The 17,384-nt window shown below is 38.9% G+C and overlaps 1 protein-coding gene across 1 annotated transcript; it reads left to right on the top strand.

Annotated features, from left to right (window-relative positions):
- The first annotated feature begins 1,004 nt into the window (after positions 1 to 1,004).
- Positions 1,005 to 15,850, top strand: LOC146312553 (uncharacterized). Its single transcript, XM_084739408.1, has 5 exons — positions 1,005 to 1,153; positions 2,308 to 2,335; positions 5,372 to 5,953; positions 6,072 to 6,202; positions 15,790 to 15,850. Exons 1-5 carry the CDS (start codon positions 1,005 to 1,007, stop codon positions 15,848 to 15,850), a joined length of 951 nt encoding a protein of 316 aa, XP_084595534.1.
- Positions 15,851 to 17,384: the final 1,534 nt, after the last annotated feature.

Below are 17,384 nucleotides of genomic sequence, written 5' to 3'. Positions count from 1 at the left end.
CGAATGCAGCACTGAGGTCCAGTAATACCAGAACTGAAATCTTTGATGCATCACTGCTCAGATGAATGTCATTCAAAACTTTTACAAGTGCGGTCTCAGTGCTGTGATGTGCTCGAAATCCAGACTGAAAGACATTAAAGAAATTGTTGTGCACCAAGAAGGCATTAAGTTGCTGAAGCACAACCTTTTCAATGATCTTTGCTAAAATAGGTAGGTTTGATATGGGCCTGTAGTTGTTTATTACTGAGGCAGCCAGGTTAGGCTTTTTTAAAAGAGGTTTAATGACTGCGGTCTTCAGGGCCGTTGGAAAAAGGCCTGACTGAAGAGAACAGTTGACTATCTGAAGTATATCTGATGCTATGCAGTTAAAAACATCTTTAAAAAAGCTTGTAGGCAGAGTGTCGAGGCAGCAGGTAGTGGACCTAAGATTTCTGACTATGTCAAAGTTGCACAATCTAAGGGGTGAAAAAGTGCTAAATTAAGTGGAGCAGTGTTATGAGGCACAGGTGAAATAGCCACTGTGTGTGTTGGAGTTACAGACTGTCTGTCTTATCTTTAAAATCTTGTCTGTAAGAAAAGAGGCATAGTCATTGCATGCCTTGGTGGACAGCAGTTCAGGAGGGAGTGACGCTGAGGTGTTTGTCAGTCTGTCAACAACAGTGAATAAGGTCCGTCCATTGTTGTTATTTTTGTTGATAATCTCAGAGAAAAAGGATTGCCTTGCCCTTTTTAGCTCCAAGTTATAGATGTGCAAACTTTCCTTATAGATGTCATAATGAACCTGGAGTTTGATTTTTCGCCACCTGCGTTCTTGTAACTGTTAATACAACCCATATTATTATTCAGCCACAAAATATATGCTTTTTAGCAGATTAAAATTTCATCGCACATCACAAGACTATGTCCTGTATTAAATATTACAGTTGCACAGAAAATTTGTATTGTAAGGACATCTATTCACTGGAGTTCAGCTGGAACATCCAGCTAGTGTTATTGGCTACAGGATGCCACAATCGGCTTCCAGTGTACAGTGTACAGCACGTTTCTTCCCTCGGATCAAGACTTCTTCCACCAGTGTGAGGACACTGGGAGCTGCTCTTCAAACGCCAGCGGAAAAGTCATTCACCGGGATCTTCATGGCACCCAGCGTGAGGTATGTGTAGCGCTACAAGTTACAAATGGCCATCTTGGTTGTGTGCACACTTGTTGGGGTGTAAATCCGATGCATTGGTGGTCGAATATAAATGACAATAGACTTTGGTGACTTTGGATCAATTCTGAAATATAGATGCGCGTGAAGCTGCGGACAGGCTGCTTTTGCACAATCAGCTGATTCAAACATGTAAACACATAATTCAAAGTTGCAGAGTGACAGGAAAGCTAAGCTAAATAAGGATAGTAATATGAGAAAAAAGATGCAATAGCTTATTCAAAAGGGTGATAAAAAATCAGAGGTGCAATGTGCTCTTGATGAGCTTATCAATTTGTGTGATGAAGCAAAAGGTGTTCATGGTCCTTTGATGGGTTTGTGACCTGATGATGAAAAAGAAAAGCATGACATATGGTTCAAAGCAAAACTGATTGGTAATGATGAATTAATTTCTGATGTGACAAGGTGGGTAAAATGTTCTGAACAACATGCACTTAAGGGTAATGATGATGATGATAATAACGATGATGATGACAATGAGGACAGTGTTTCAAACATTGCAAGCAAATACACAAGCAAAAAAAAGTGCATGCCGTGGAAAATTCTCCAAGTGTTTCAAAAGCATCAAATGCAATGAATTCATACCTGCAAAGGGAAATAAGAAAGGAAGCAACTGCAAACAAGCTAAATCCATTGGCAAAGGAGTACAAACCTGAAAATCAGAATAAACTTTAGCAAAGTAAGGACTGGACATTACCAACAACTTACCCAGCACCAACTGTTATGTAGCCTCAGGAGACTAGTCAGCAACCAATGGCTGAATCAAAGGAGAGGACTGACTCACAAATGCAGGGTTACCCTCTTGACATGCAAATGGATGCGCAGTCCGAAGTTTTGCAACCCTCTTTGCCTCATGTTCAGCCATTCGATGAAAGGCAACGTCCCCTGCTCACTGCTTAGCCTATGAATGAAATGCAGCCTCCACTTTTCATTACTCAGCCAGTGGATGAAAGACAGCTTGGAGATATTTGTACCATAATGCAAAAGCAAATTGAAATTACAGCAGCTCTTTTCCAACAACAACATTTAATGGTATTTCCAGCAAGAGACATTGCAATATTTGATGGGGATCCTCTTCAGTATATCTCCTTTAAAAGGGCATTCGAGCAAGGAGTGGAGAAAAAGGTAAGCAGTGCTGATTGCTTGCATTACCTGGAATGGTTCACGAAAGGACAGTCAAGGGAGGTGGTGCATAGTTGCCAGCACATGCAACCTGATCAAGGCTATGATCAAGCAAAAAAGCTGCTGCAGGAACACTTCGGCAATGAATATAAAATCGCCATTGCGTACATGGAAAAGACATTGGCTTGGCCCTCAATAAAACCAGAAGATGTGAACACTCTTCAAGCCTTCTCTCTTTTCCTGTGTTCATGTTGTAATGTCATGGAGAAGCTGCAGTATATGGAATAGCTGAACATGCCAAGCAACATGAGAGCAGTCGTGTCTAAGTTACCATTTAAGATGAGAGAGCAATGGAGAACTGTGGCACATGACATATTGGAGACATCCAAATGTAGAGCTTTGTTCAAGGATTTTGTTGCATTCATTGAAAAACGTGAGAATCCTATCAGATCCCTTGTTTGGTGACATTCGAGACCCATCATCTGGAACAACTGGTTCAAAGGTTGTCAACAGGTAGAAATCACAGTCAGGAAACAGAATTAAAGGAAACAGCTTTGCCACCACCATTGCTCCTGTGCAGTCAGTTGAGAACTTCAGAGACTCAAGGGCAGTCTCACATGCTCATGGCTCTACAGTGTCTGAGTGTACTTTTGTGTGTTGTAATCAAGGTCACTCATTGGAAGAATGTCAACAGTTCAAAAGGAAGAAGTACAGAGATAAAAATACGCTTTCTAAAGGAGAAAGAACTTTGTTTCGGCTGCTTATGCACAGGTCACATGAGTCGTGACTGCAATAAGCGTTTGACCTGCAGGAGTTGTGGTCAGAGCCATCCAAGTGTGCTTCATGTTGACAGGAGAGACGAAGTCAACACAGACACAGAACATGCCAAAGAGCCAGTATCATGCAACATCTAAGCATCTCATAAAACTTGTGGTCATACAGGGTGCCAGAAGAAACTGCAGTTTTATGAGGAGTACACAGCATACCTCAAGTAGATGATCAGTAGATAGAGCAAGTACCCACACAGCAGCTGGATGTGTGGTATATCCCTAGGGTTGCCACCTTTCAGAAATGAAAATAAGGGATGCCCACCACAGCTCCTCAGAGCCATGACCACCACGGGCCTGACCTCCATGGGGTGTTCTCCCTATAGTCGTTTTTTTTTTTTTTTTTCCACACTTTTTGAATCTGGTAGAATCTTTTGATTCAGTTTATGTGCACAGTCAGCATTGTTGTAGCTGAGGTTGTGTCTGACTGTGTGGTACACCTGTGTCACCTCAGCTGTGGTAACATAGAGGGGAGGAGTGGGATGACGAATTGTTAATTAAATGGGTATTTGTTTGCTGTCTGTCTTATGACTTGAAAGGAAGTCAGGTCATCCAAACAGTTAAAACACACTAATAAAAGAATTTATGTAATGATCACTAAACACTGTTTTCCTCAAAAATATAAGCATTTTGACACAGAATACACAGAAAGCTCTACAAACATTTTTAATCTAGGAAATTCTATATATATTTAAAAAATAAACGTTTTCTCTTAACTGTGGTGTCTGTCTGCCGATTATTCGAGTAATCAGATAAGAATTGTTGCGTGTTCTGCATTTTTTTATTACATTACTTTTGCTTTATTTAAGAAAAATGGTAATATACAAAATAGAAAATAAGACAAGTCTATTAAAGGACCAGTGTGTAATAATTACAGGAATTTATTTACATAAATGAGATATATTATATATAAGTATGTTATTTATTATTATCAATCAACGTAAACTCATAATCTATAGCCATTTATAGTTACATACTGTCGGGTCGACTTATGGAGATCATCATCCTGCGCCGTCTACGGCAGCGCAGAGCGGACAAACTGCACTAACAGTGAGTCTTGGGAAGCCCATGGCGACCTTATGTAGACGCCACAATGTAAACACGGAAGTAGACGGGCAGGATAGACACGGGTGATTGCTGGCAGACCATTTAGTGTTGTGAACCTTGACTGGCACAGTTTTGACAAATGGAGGATCATACATACACTGTACCAGAACAAAAAGCAGCGGACAGTGAATCCCCGTCATCCAAGAAGCGGAGACGCGAAGAAAGTAAACGCAAGCATGACAGGAAACGGCAAAAACACAAATCAACATCAGCATAGCGTTTACACGATGGAAATCGTTGATGGAGGACAAATGTTTTCACAGTGACGCCGAGGTTGCCTGTTTCCTGCTGGACAGGTAATTCATCCTACACACATAATTGTAGTTTGTTGTGAGCTAGCTTTCGCTCGCCATTTTGTCTGCTGACGGCCACCGTACTCTTGGTGAGAGAGGGGTGGTGTCGGGATAAATCCTCTTAGTTGCAATCTAAGGTTTGAATGCTAGATGCCACTGGAAATCACACACTTCTCCTTTAAATGAACAACTATTAACTATTAACTATCCACTATATGTGGATGTTGTGTGAATATTTTTGAGACTCCCCTGACGTGACCTGATCCACAAATGCATTTTTTCGACCAAGGGGATATAGGTAGCCAATCAGATTCTACCCCTCGGTAGAAAAAATGCATTTGTGGATCAGGTCACGTCAGGGGAGTCTCAAAAATATTCACACACAAATGTGCAGAGGTTCACAAAATAAAAGCATCTGTATATGAATGTATCAACATCCACATATGTTTTGATGAAAATTGCAAATACTTTTTAAATACAATATATAAATAAATAAAATAAAAAAAAATTCATATATTTGTGGATTTTTATTGCATATATTTAAAACAAATATTTGTGTGTGCATCAGAAATATATTTGTGAAACTTTTTTGGTTATTTGTGGATTTTTTTTTTTTACATTTATATAAAATGCCAAATATATGTGTGTGCATTGAAAATATTTGTGTGGAGAGAGTAATTTATATATAAATCTTAACATGTATTTGTGAATCCTTCTGTGTGCATTTATTAATATTGAGACTAATCTAACTCCATATCAACATGTCTGCATGGTGTCAAATCATTTGAATAAAATATTTATTCTTTTCATAGGAAAGTGTGCGCCGATTAGACCTTAAAAATCTTCTTTCCATTGGCATGGATGGACCAAATGTAAACTTGAAGTTTCTGAATGACTTCCAGCAAGAACATGCTGAACTACATGGAGGACGGCAGCTAATTTCTGTTGGGAGCTGTGGGCTACACACTTTACACAACTCACTCAAGACTGGCTTCTCCACATGGAATGTCGACAAACTGTTGAGAGCACTGCACTTTGTTTTTCATAATGTCCCTGCAAGAAGAGAGGACTACATTAAACTCACCAGTTCGTCTCTGTTTCCACTCCCATTCTGTGGACACAGATGGGTGGAAAATCTGCCTGTTGCAGAGAAAGCCATTGAGGTATGGCCAAAGCTCAAAGAGTATGTAGCAGCAGTCAAAAGAAAAGAACTCCCAAACCCTGGAACCTCATCGTTTGATACCATCGAAGCAGCAAGCAAAGATCCCCTGATCTTAGCCAAACTTCATTTTTTCATGGCAATCTCCAGAATTTTCTGCCCATTCCTGACTAAGTATCAAACTGATGAGCCTGTCCTGCCATTCTTGTGCAAAGACTTGACCGAACTGATGAAGGTAATAGTCTTAATTATTCTTTCATTTACATGGTTATTTTTAACTGTGTCCACCACATTTTTCAAAACTGATTAAGAGAATGTTGAATAATTAGACAAATCTGTTTATCATTTTACAGAGTCTGGCGAGACGTTTCATCAAAAGGGAGTTACTCCAGGACATTACTCCCTTTAAACTGACAAAACTTGATCCTGATGACCAGAAGAACCGTGTCAGTGCATGCCATGCTGACATTGGCTTGGGGACTGAGTCTGTCCTTAAGTTACTTATTTTAATGTGTTGTTTAATTTATTTTTGTGTCTTTTGTTGCCATGTAGAGAGCTGCAAATTAGATTTTCTCAGTTGAATGTTGGCAACAATATTAACAGTAACAATAAGGATTTTATTCATTACACAAAAAATTTAACTAACTAACTGTATTTATTCCCCATATTGCAAATGCTGATTGCTGTCCCCCTTTCATAGGCTCTGCAGAGCAGGCCAAGTAACAGTGTAGGAGAACTCTCAGCCCTGGAGTTCAGAAGGGACTGCATAACAGTCCTCTCCAGAATCATGAAGAAAATCCAAGAAAAGAGCCCTTTGAAATATCCTTCTGTTAGGGAGATTGCATTCTCGGACCCCTCCAACATGACAAGAGACCCAGAATGGTGCAAGAGAAAGATGAAGTCACTCGTGCAAAGATTCCTGCAGGACAGGCAGCTGTCAGGCGGTGTCTTAGCTGGTAGGAATGTTAAGGATAGCTCCAAAATCAAGGTTTAGCTATGTTTTGTGTTTGTGTGCATAAATTGTACTCTCACTACACTTGATCTTAATATAGGAACTGTTGTGGAATTTGCCTCACTTGCCTCACTAGCTCTTAGATTGTTCCCTGAGTCTCTCTTTATATGGGTGACAATGCAGTCGTGAAGGGTCCAGTCATAGGTCCTCTAACCTGAACAGGCACACTAGTAGTTGGTCACTCTGCACAACTACAGTCCACAGCTGCAAAAGTAGGAGAGTAGTGCATCCCCCAGATACTTTATCTTGAGGTCCCAAGGTTATGGCTTATCGGGCAGACAGACTGTCTCCACATTCTCTATCAGGGCACAATACATGAGCAAGGCCGACAGATACAGTGATTTAGAGCAAAGAGGTGCATAGTTTCTTGTTTTGCACTTATGCCCAATAGAATTTGTGTACACATAGATAGACACATCAGGCCCATACATGGTGGAGTGTCAAATTCCAGCAAATGTCAGGGGACAGTTAAATACCTTCACTTGAGAAGTAACCTTCAGAATTGAGTTGGCAGTCACAATATTCTCAGTGTATTGAATCTGAATTCTCCTCGATCGAGCTTCATTAAATACTCCTGTGTAAGTCATCTGGGACTCCCGAACTCTTCTTCAGTGTCTGAGTGAACCATTCTTCAGAATTTCCACTACAGGAACAATAGTTTAACTTTAAATTAAACTGCAGTAAAAACACATATCAATATTATTTTCCAAATTGTTTAGGCTATCTGATCAATCTCAGTTCTGATCAAAACTACTACATGGGTAAATCTCATAATATGATATCCCATAACAATTTTTGTAAAAGTAAGGCTTGTTTCAAAAAAAGCAGCTTACACATTTCTAGTTATAGCCAAATAAGGAGGAAATACAGACCCTCTCAGTCAAAAAGATGTAATGTTGTCTGAAATGAAGAGCTAGTAGATTTTATTTTCACGTTCTTTTTTTTTTTACAAGCAAACATAAGTATGCTGTGAGGTGAACAAGAATTTTTTTTATATTGTGATTTAATTATTTTTGTTTATCCATCGCAGGTGATGCTCTTGTGCAACAGTTTGACAGCTTTCTTTCTCAGCATGGCAAAAGTCAGGAGTTTCACTCCTTCAAACCCATGGATCAGCGACTTGATGTTTTCCTTCATCAAACTCTCAACCAGGATTACCCTGAGCTGCAGAGTTTTTTTCAACGCCTGCTGCTCTTATCACATGGGCAATCTACAGTGGAGAGAGGTTTCTCTGTTAACAGGGAGGTGGAGACCTGCAACACAACTGAAAAAATGTTGAGGCCCAGAGACTAGTCTGTGACCACGTTAGAGCTTGTGGGGGTGTTCTCAAAGTGTCCCTCACAAAAGAACTACTGGCTTCTGTAGCCTCGGCCAGAACAAAATACAGGATGTACCTCGATGAAGAAAGGAGGGAGCGAGAGGGTGCAATAGCGTGGACTTAAAAGAAAAGCACTGGAGGACGAGCTGGAAGCACTGAAAAAGAAAAAGGCTGTGTTGACCGAGGTGTGCGCCAGACTTCAGAAGGATGCTGATGACCTTGCTGAGAAAGCCGAAAGCAAAGCAGGGTCACTCATGGCTCAAATGATCACCAAGTCAAATACTCTAAGGAGGAGACACAAGGACAAATGCCTCAAACTGAAAAGCGTTGAGACAGAGTTGGAGCAAAAAGGAGAGGAACTAAGGCATATGCACTAAGTCTCCCCTTGGGTGGATTTTCCTCACCTGGATCGTGTGTGTGTGTGTGTGTGTGAGGAGGAGGAGGGTTTTGACATTTAGAAATAATTGAAGACGTGTAGTTTTTTTTATGATTATACCCTCATTTTTCATTCCTGTGATCTGGATGAGTTTGTGTGAGAGTGTGGGTGTTTATGCTTCTCAGTTTTGCTTCTCAGAGGAGAGTTATGTTATGTAAAGCCCAGGAATCCCTCTTTTGTAGCTACTCTTGTCACTCATTGTAGGCCAGAGGTCAATACCCACAAGGCTGCTCCTCCTGTTCCTCTCCTGGCTCTCCTCCATGCGTGCATGGCCTTCCTGAGCCTTGTGTTCTCACTGGGTGATCACAGAAGTTGCATCAAGATGCATGTGTTGTGTATGAGTGTGTGGGTGTGGGTGGGTGTTGTGGGGAGGACAGAGGGTATTCACCCTTAGAAACCAAAGTCTGGCTACACCCTGTTTCAATACCAGATCTAAGCATCATTCAGTTTAGATGGTGGTGCTTACTTGAAGTTTGTCTGGTTGACATGAATATATGTGAACTACTGTATATTGAATATATTTAAAGGGACAGTTCAACGTTTTGGCGAATTTGCCAACTGCCATTTATGCAGTATGTTCATTACTTTGAATTATAGGTGCATGTTGTTTTGTGATCCGCAGGGCAGAGACACGAGCTGCTCTGTGAAAAGTTTGTTAAATGTCCTGACCAAATGACCAAATTTCCTTTGGTTACTTATTTTGTGAAGCACTTTGTTGCGTTTAAGTTACATTTGGATTTTCAAATATTAAAATATAGAATAGTAATAGTAGTAAAATAGTATCTGCAGTTGGACATGGGCATGAAATTAGTTTAAAGTGGCATGAAAAAGCATTAAATGAGATTTGCTGATGCCTGCAGAAACCCTGCATTAGTATGAGCAATAGTTATAATGTGAAAACATTTAAAGGTTCAGTCACTGCTCCTTCTGTTTTGCTCTGACACTCAAGTGTTAAACAGAGATTTCTGTGATGTACATGTGCAAAACCACAGACTGTTATGGTATATGCCAACTGTCATATCCTTTTTTTATGTTTGTGTGCTTGTGTCCTTCATGAACAACAAACAGAAATCAAGGAGGGCTCCAGCAACATTTGACCGTGCTTTGCACAGCTAAGCCACACTGAGAGGCTACGATGAATACACCTGACAACTGCCTGACCTGTACCTCATATGCGACTGTGTTTTTCTGTCAGTCATAAACACTGTAGTGTTACAGCATGACTCTGAAAACTGTTGATTTCCAGACAACAAATAACTGTGGGTTGTTTGTGTTGGCTGTCTACATCATCAGTCTTATAGTGTCCTCTCCTCTCGTCACATAACCAGAGCCACATGGACCGAGGGACAGGAACAGGTAGTGCAGCTATATGTCTTGACCAAACGTGAAGTAGGACACATGTCAACGAAGCAGTGCGGTACCGACAGCAACACTTGAAGTGTGCTTTGCACAGCTAAGCCACACTGAGAGGCTACGACAAATATACCTGACCTGTACCTGGTATGTGACTGTGTTTTTCTGTCAGTCATGAACACTATAGTGTTACACCATGACTCTGAAAACTGCTGATTTCCAGACATGGCGCTAAAGTTTCCTCTCCTCTCCTCTCCTCTCCTCTCAGGGACAGGAAAAGGCAGTGCAGCTATGTGCTTTTTACTCAACATTCATTGCTAATCTTCAGATGGACCCAGACCATCTGTAAGTATCCTATATAGCAGGGGTCCCTAACAGGCACACTGCGGTCCGAGTCCGGACCCACACGCCGTCCTATATGGACCTGGACCTATAACCAATAAATTCTTAATAGATTTAAAATTTTGACGGGACGCTTCTATTTTAACTGGCACAACTATTCTAGTCTTTCCGGCGCTGGTTTAGCTGATCAGGAAACGCACAGACCAACTGCAGAGAAGCCGCGTGTGGAGGAGACTGTTGTTAATGACAAAGTTTATTACAACAGTCAAAACTAACGTGATGGTTAATGACATCGACACCAACCAGATGCACTTATAAAATTAAACAACCGTATAAGGAGGCCTATACGTAAAACAGGAGAGTCTGTGTTTCTCTGTGAGAAACTTTGAGATCTTCTCACAGCAGAGTGAACAGGTGAGGGAGGAGAGGGGGGCAGACTGATCACTAATCAATCACTGATACCGTCGTCATCTCGGACTGATTAAAAAATAAAAATGACAAAGTTGGTGACAAACCAAACGTGGGTGTCCACACAAATAAAGTCTTTGTGTGAAACACTGCAGAGTTTAACATTGTGCTGTTTACAGACAGTCTGTAGTCTGTCTGTAGTTTGACAGAGACAGAGAAGGTCGTGTCTAGAAGGGAACCCTAGACCTGCGAAAGATTGTGCGAGTTTGATTATTTTAGTAGAAATAACGAACACAAATCTTGCGAGAGTTGTGCAAATAAAGAGTTAGAGCTTCTAGACACGACTGAAAAAGGTGCACAGCACCAAAAATAGAAAATCATTTCGTGGTGTCGATGTTTTTAATGTGGCTGCCATTAATAAAACACTATTCACTGAAACACTGATCACTGACCTGCTGTGATGAAAAAAAAAATACTCAGATTCTTTACTTAGGTGTTTTTACATTGTGGTATTAGTGTTTTTACTTAATTACAATTTAAAAATTTTGCATGTTATTGTTTCCTTTTCTGAAAAATCAACATTTTTATTGCTGTTGTTGTAACTTTAATGGTATTCATATTGGTATTTTTGGATGACTAAATACAGACCTGCAAACTCATAAGAGGAGAAAAAGGTGGCATGTTGGAAAACCAGTCCCAAGTCACCTGGGGGTCTGGGAGCGTCCTGCTCCAGAAGAAAAATGTTGTGATTTTAACATGTGAACAAAACATTCTGGTGACTGTTTCAGTTAAAAGAGTTAGTTGCATCTTCTGTTTGTGGTTTCTGTAGACATTACTACCTTTACTTTTACCTTTGTACTTGAAAAAAAAAGTAGAAAGTAAAGTAAAAACAGTAAAAGCAAATCTACAGTAAAAGTAAAGTTACTTTACTGAGTATTTTTACTTTAGTAATTTATAGTTCATTTAATAGACCTGTCTTATCTTCTCTTTTGTATATTACCATTGTTCTTAAATAAAGCAAAAGTAATGTAATAGAAAAAAAATGCAGAACACGCAATATTTCTTATCTGATTACTCAATTAATCGCCAGAATAATTGATAGATTATGCTTTAATTTTACTGGTCCGGCCCACTTGAGATCAAATTGGTCTGTATGTGGCCCCTGAACTAAAATGAGTTTGACACCCCCCTGATATAGACGTTGATACCACTACTACACTACTTCAGTATATATCACTCTCATAACACAAGTTAGACATTATGATGTTCCGGACTTTTGCTTTAGGAAATTTTCTCTAACTGGACCTCTTTGAATTTTAGTTGAATACCCCTGCTATATAGGCTTGGTTTTGAATAGAGTTAATACTTGTTTACAGTTAAATGTGTACTTGTTTTCCAAATCTATTTGTAATGATGTGCTTCATGTTTTTTCTGTTTGCCCCATTATAACATTTATAATGAGATTTTTCTTGTCTAGAGCCAACGCTGCGTTGAGAGAGTCTGAGAGTCCTGAACGGCCAGCCGAGGTACGTCTTGTTTATCATCAAAGGAACCACTGACAATACTTCTGGTAATCATAGTTTGAATGTAGTAGTAGTTCTGTTAGAGCAGTGAAACTGAGTATTTTTATGTGTGTGGGAACCTGTAAATTTAGAAATGAGTTGATAAGAAATTCAGAGTAGAGACTCTGTTTAAGTATTAAAAATCTAGATCAATTAGGACATGCTGGCTATGACTATTCTCATTCATAACAGTCATTGTTTTTTAAATTCTTAAGCAACAGACAGTCAAATGTTGTACAAAATTCAAACATTATTATATCATAAAGGTAGCTATTGAGTGTTCATTATTGCACTAAATTAATGTTATACTGCTTTATAAAAACATTAGTGTGTGTGTTTCTGTTGTTTCAGAATGGCTCGACCAAATAAGCAGTTTGTAGCAGAAGCAGAATTCAAACATTGTGATATTATAAAGGCAGCTATTGAGTGTGGGGTCAGCTTTCTAACAAACATTCAAATATTCTACATAATTCAAATATTATATTTACATGGCAGGTATTCAGTGTTGCGTCAGGTTTTTAAGTAATATTCAAATATTCTACATAATTCAAAAATTATATTTTCAAGGCAGCTATCATGTGGCATCAGCTTTTTAACAAAAATCAACATTCAAAAATTCCATATAATTCAAACTTTATTATATTTTAAAGGTAGCTATTCAGTGTGGTGTCAGCCTTTCTAACTAATATTCAAATATTCTACATAATTCAAATATTACCTTAAAAAGGCAGTTATTCAGTGTGGTGTCAGTCATTCTACAAACATTCAAAAATTCCACGTAATTCAAACTTTATTATATTTTAAAGGTAGCTATTCAGTGTGGTGTCAGCCTTTCTAACTAATATTCAAATATTATACATAATTCACGTATTATTACATTATCATGGCAGCTATTCAGTGTGGCTTTAGCTTTTTAACTAAAATTCAAATATTATACATAATTCAAACCTTCTTATATCATTCACGCAGCTATTCAGTGTGGCGTCAGGCATATTGTGGCAGCAAGCCAATGCAGCATTGCAGCTTGGCTTCAGCTTGTTGCATTCATAGTCGTAATTTCTTTAGAAATTGCTTTTCTAGTTTTATATGGGTGTTTTCCACGTTTGACTATTCTTATTTTTCTTATTATTTTTAATAGTGATTTTGAGGACAGTTTTGCTCTAATTTTTGGTCTGAATGCCTTCCTTTCGATATTATTTCTGGTGTAAGTGAAAACCTGAGCCGGTGCAAGCTGCGTCCCCCAGCAAAGTCAATTGTTTGACTGTTCACTTGATAGGCTGTGCAGTGACTCTTTTTGTCCAGCAGATGGAGCCAAGCTATCAGTAACCAGTTATTTGACTTTTGCTGTTTGTCATCAAACAGCTACCCTGACACAGTAGGACGTGTTTTTCTATCCCCTTTTCCTTCTTTTTTCCCTTCTTTTATAAATTTTATTTAATACTGAAGGTTTTTTTCAATTAGGAATTAGTCTCCATTAGTTAATTTTTTGTTTTGTTTTTTTACACATTTATGTAATTTTTTTTAGTAATAATTTCTTTTATTTGCATTTATATTTTAGGGATTTATTTGTTTTTTTAAGAGGATAAAGTTTTTTTCTTCCATAATCCTTCTCATGTATTGTCAGGCACTAACTGGTTACTTGTCCTTGAACACACAGCTGTTCTCCCTTTGGAACAACAACTTCTGATAACACAATCACATCCTGACTCTCCCACTAAGCACTTCAGGTCCATCCTGACCCAACCTCCTTCATCTCCTAACCCTATAAGACAGATTTACATTCTTGACTCATTATCAGTTCCTTTTACACTTTCCGTGTGACTGTGTACTGGTCCTTTGCAAAGCTCTATTGAAACACCACATCAAACACAATAAACAACAATCTTGGTCATGGTGTCTGTCTTCATTTTCAGATTTTCCACCACAATTTGGTTTCAGAAGTGGGATTGCTTGTCTGACGGTTTCTGGACTCGGGGTCGATGGTGGTAGTGCACACCCTGAGGAGATATTCCCTTCAGCCTCAACCTCCCCACAAAGACAAGTGAGAAGGAGGGCCTTAGACCCGAGACCAGACTCACTCAGCGCTGCGATTCAACAATTCTGATTGGTGAGAATCTGAAAATTTATTTAATTGACTTTTAGAAAAGTAGAACAGGGGGGAAAATCAGGTGACTGAATGTAATTTTCTGAGCACAGAAAGTTTCAGTATAAGACCGAGGAATTGCATGAGAAAGAAAAAAAAAGATACCGAACATAAGAAGGGCAAGAGTAAGTTCAGAGCAGATTGGAGAGCATTTAGTTTATGGAAGAAAAAGCACAAAGGAGGGACAGAAAAATACAGGCGGGGACAGACAAAATCTCATCTGTGTCTCAGTGTGTCAAAAATGCAGGATTGCAACCTCGACTGTGTGCCGCTGCCGAGGAGACACTATAACACCAATGGCTGTCCAAGTCTGGTCTGAAGTTCAGAAAATCTTCAAATCCATTTGTCTCCCTGTCCCTGAGATCCAACATGGGGGAAATGTACTCAAAGTCCTGAATTTCCCTGTGATGGAGACAGCAGGGGCTGGCTCACCTCCCATCACCATCAGATGGAGGTGTAAAGTTTGCCACTGAACTGACTGTGTTTTGACATTTCACAAATGGTGAAACAAACATGTACAACATGGGACAAAAGGACATGCTGTGCATGCTGAAAACTCCTCAAAGCGGGAGAGGAAAAAAACAGAGAGAAAGATCTAAATATGACAGCATTGACTATGTTCTAAGGACGTTCTGTGGAGGTCTACGTACAGCTGATCCAGATGTTTGTTTCCATTGTGGCAAAAAGGGATATTGAGCCAAACACTACCCAAAACCTATCCAACTCAAAAGATGATTGACTCGCGACGGAATCATGAGACTCAATATCTGACCATAATGTTCAATATAATCCTGTTTTGAAGGTTTATCGACAAAAATTACCTTTGTTGTCTACATACTCAGATGTGTTCAACTGGTACCAGACACACAACACACATTTGCCTATTTACATAAAGCATGTGACATCATAAACACCCCAGCCTTTCAGAAGATCCCTAAAACTGATATTGGTCTAATCAGAGGCATGCAACCAATTGTGATCACACCAAAATCTAATTAAAGGCCCTGTCAACCATAACATCCACTCAACCAAAAAAAAAAAAAAAAAAAAAAAAAAAGAGAGAGAGGCCATCGACGGTATTACACCAGTCTTTAACACTTGATTAAGGGCAGGTGTAATCATTCCCTGTGAAAATTCTCCTGTACGCACACCAATTTTCTTAGTTACAACAAAACAAAAATCAGCTAAAAATTCAAAAGAAAGTTTGAGCTCATTAAATCTGTCACCAGGAAGTGCACGATTACAATATGTTGATGATTAAATGATTCGTGCTTTAACTCAAGTTCAGTGTGAAAAAGACATATTTGAAACATTTGGCTGAAGAAGGTCACAAAGCTAGCTCGTCAAAACTGCAGTTTGTCCTACAAGTGACATTTTTGGGTCATGTGATCATATCTGAGGCCAAATTCCTCTCCCAAAAAAGAGTAAAAACATTTCAAAACATTTTCAAATCCAATCATAAAGAAACAAGTTATGTCTTTTGTGTTCCTATTGCAGGCCCTTCATTCCTAATTATGCTGTCCTCGAGGCACCCCTGAGCGCAATCGCACATGAGTGAGGCCTAGAAGCACATAGTAAAGTGACATGGACTGCTGATACAGGATAAACATTTGTTGACTTAAAACATGTCCTTCAGAAGACTCTGATGACTCCAACTCTTGGGTCACCAGATCCAAACCGACCTTTTACTCAGACTGTAGACAAAGAGTGTTCAGTACTCTAGGATGGCAGAGGCAGACAGAGACCTGTAGCCTACTTTTCAGCTAAACTTGATGCTTTAGCTACAGGAATTCCTACTTTTTAAGGTTACTCTAAACTAACTCTGCTTGTTCCACATGTTGTTTCATTGATTTTGCTTTAGCAGAAAACATCTTATCTTTCAGCAGCAAGATTGCTCTTTTATAACACTGTTCTATTTGAAATCCCTGATATCACTGTGAAAAGATACAATGTAACTGAGGTATATTTCTGGTAAGATAACCATGGGTTCATGTGTAGTATAGGCCTACAGATCATACAGTCTCTAACCTTCTCTAACAATTCAGCGTTGAGGCCTGAGAGCCATGTATTTCCATTTTTGGGTATCATGAAGATACAGCTCTTTGCATCGGTCCATGTTAGGAGATGTGCGGAGAACACAACTATGTTCTTACAATAACTGAAGTTTGTTCCCCCAGACCAGATTTGCAAGGAACACCTTTGCAAAATCCAGATTTTGAACTGTTTGTGGATGGATCAGCATCACGCAACCCTGACACAGGAAAAGAAAAATATAATTAGTTTCGCTGTGGTAACCAGGGGTGAAACTAACTAATTGCAAATACTCCAATTACTGTAATTAAGTTTTTTTTTTTTTGTTTTGTTTTGTTTTGTTTTGTTTTTGTTTTTTTGGAGGGGATAATTGACTTTTATGAGTAGATTTTCAAGTCTGTACTTTTACTTGTACTTACGTATTCATTTCACCATGTAATCTACTTAATTACTTTCAAAATGACAGTTGAGTACTGAGTACAATTTGAATTTGAATTGATATCCAAACCTTTAATTTGCATTTTTGTAGCCAGTCACGTGATCTGATCACAAACGAGCCAATGAAAAGACAAACAACTGAAAAACAAAACAAAATGGTGCGGCAGCAACTGTTAAGGGTGTTAATGATTAATCATTAGTCAATTAATTGCCATTTAGAATTTACCTAATTAGAAATGTATTCATTAATGATTAATCAATAGCCAACTGCACCTCATTTGATATTGTTTTGTCTGTTTGTTGAATAAAGAAACTTAAACTTTTTGATTAATCAGTTAAAGCTTTCAACTATTGGTTCTGGAAAATACACAAAATTTACAACCCTAGTTTGGAGAGGTGACAGTGACATCAATGGTTGAAAGTAACTAATACTCTAGTAGTTTTTCAGACAAATACTTTGTACTTTTACTGAAATATATTTCTAATGCCAGTACTTTTACTTGTAATTGAGTAATGTTTTAGCAATGTAACAGATTTCTAGTACCCTTTTCACCATTGGTGGTAACTGCACATTATACAGTCAATGCCAAATCACTCTCATAGAAGCATGTAATCTAGCAACA

The sequence above is a fragment of the Lutjanus erythropterus genome, chromosome 16 (assembly GCF_056507025.1).
Source record: "Lutjanus erythropterus isolate fLutEry1 chromosome 16, fLutEry1.hap2, whole genome shotgun sequence".
NCBI lineage: Eukaryota > Metazoa > Chordata > Actinopteri > Lutjaniformes > Lutjanidae > Lutjanus > Lutjanus erythropterus.
This window is presented reverse-complemented; position numbering and strand designations above follow the sequence as displayed.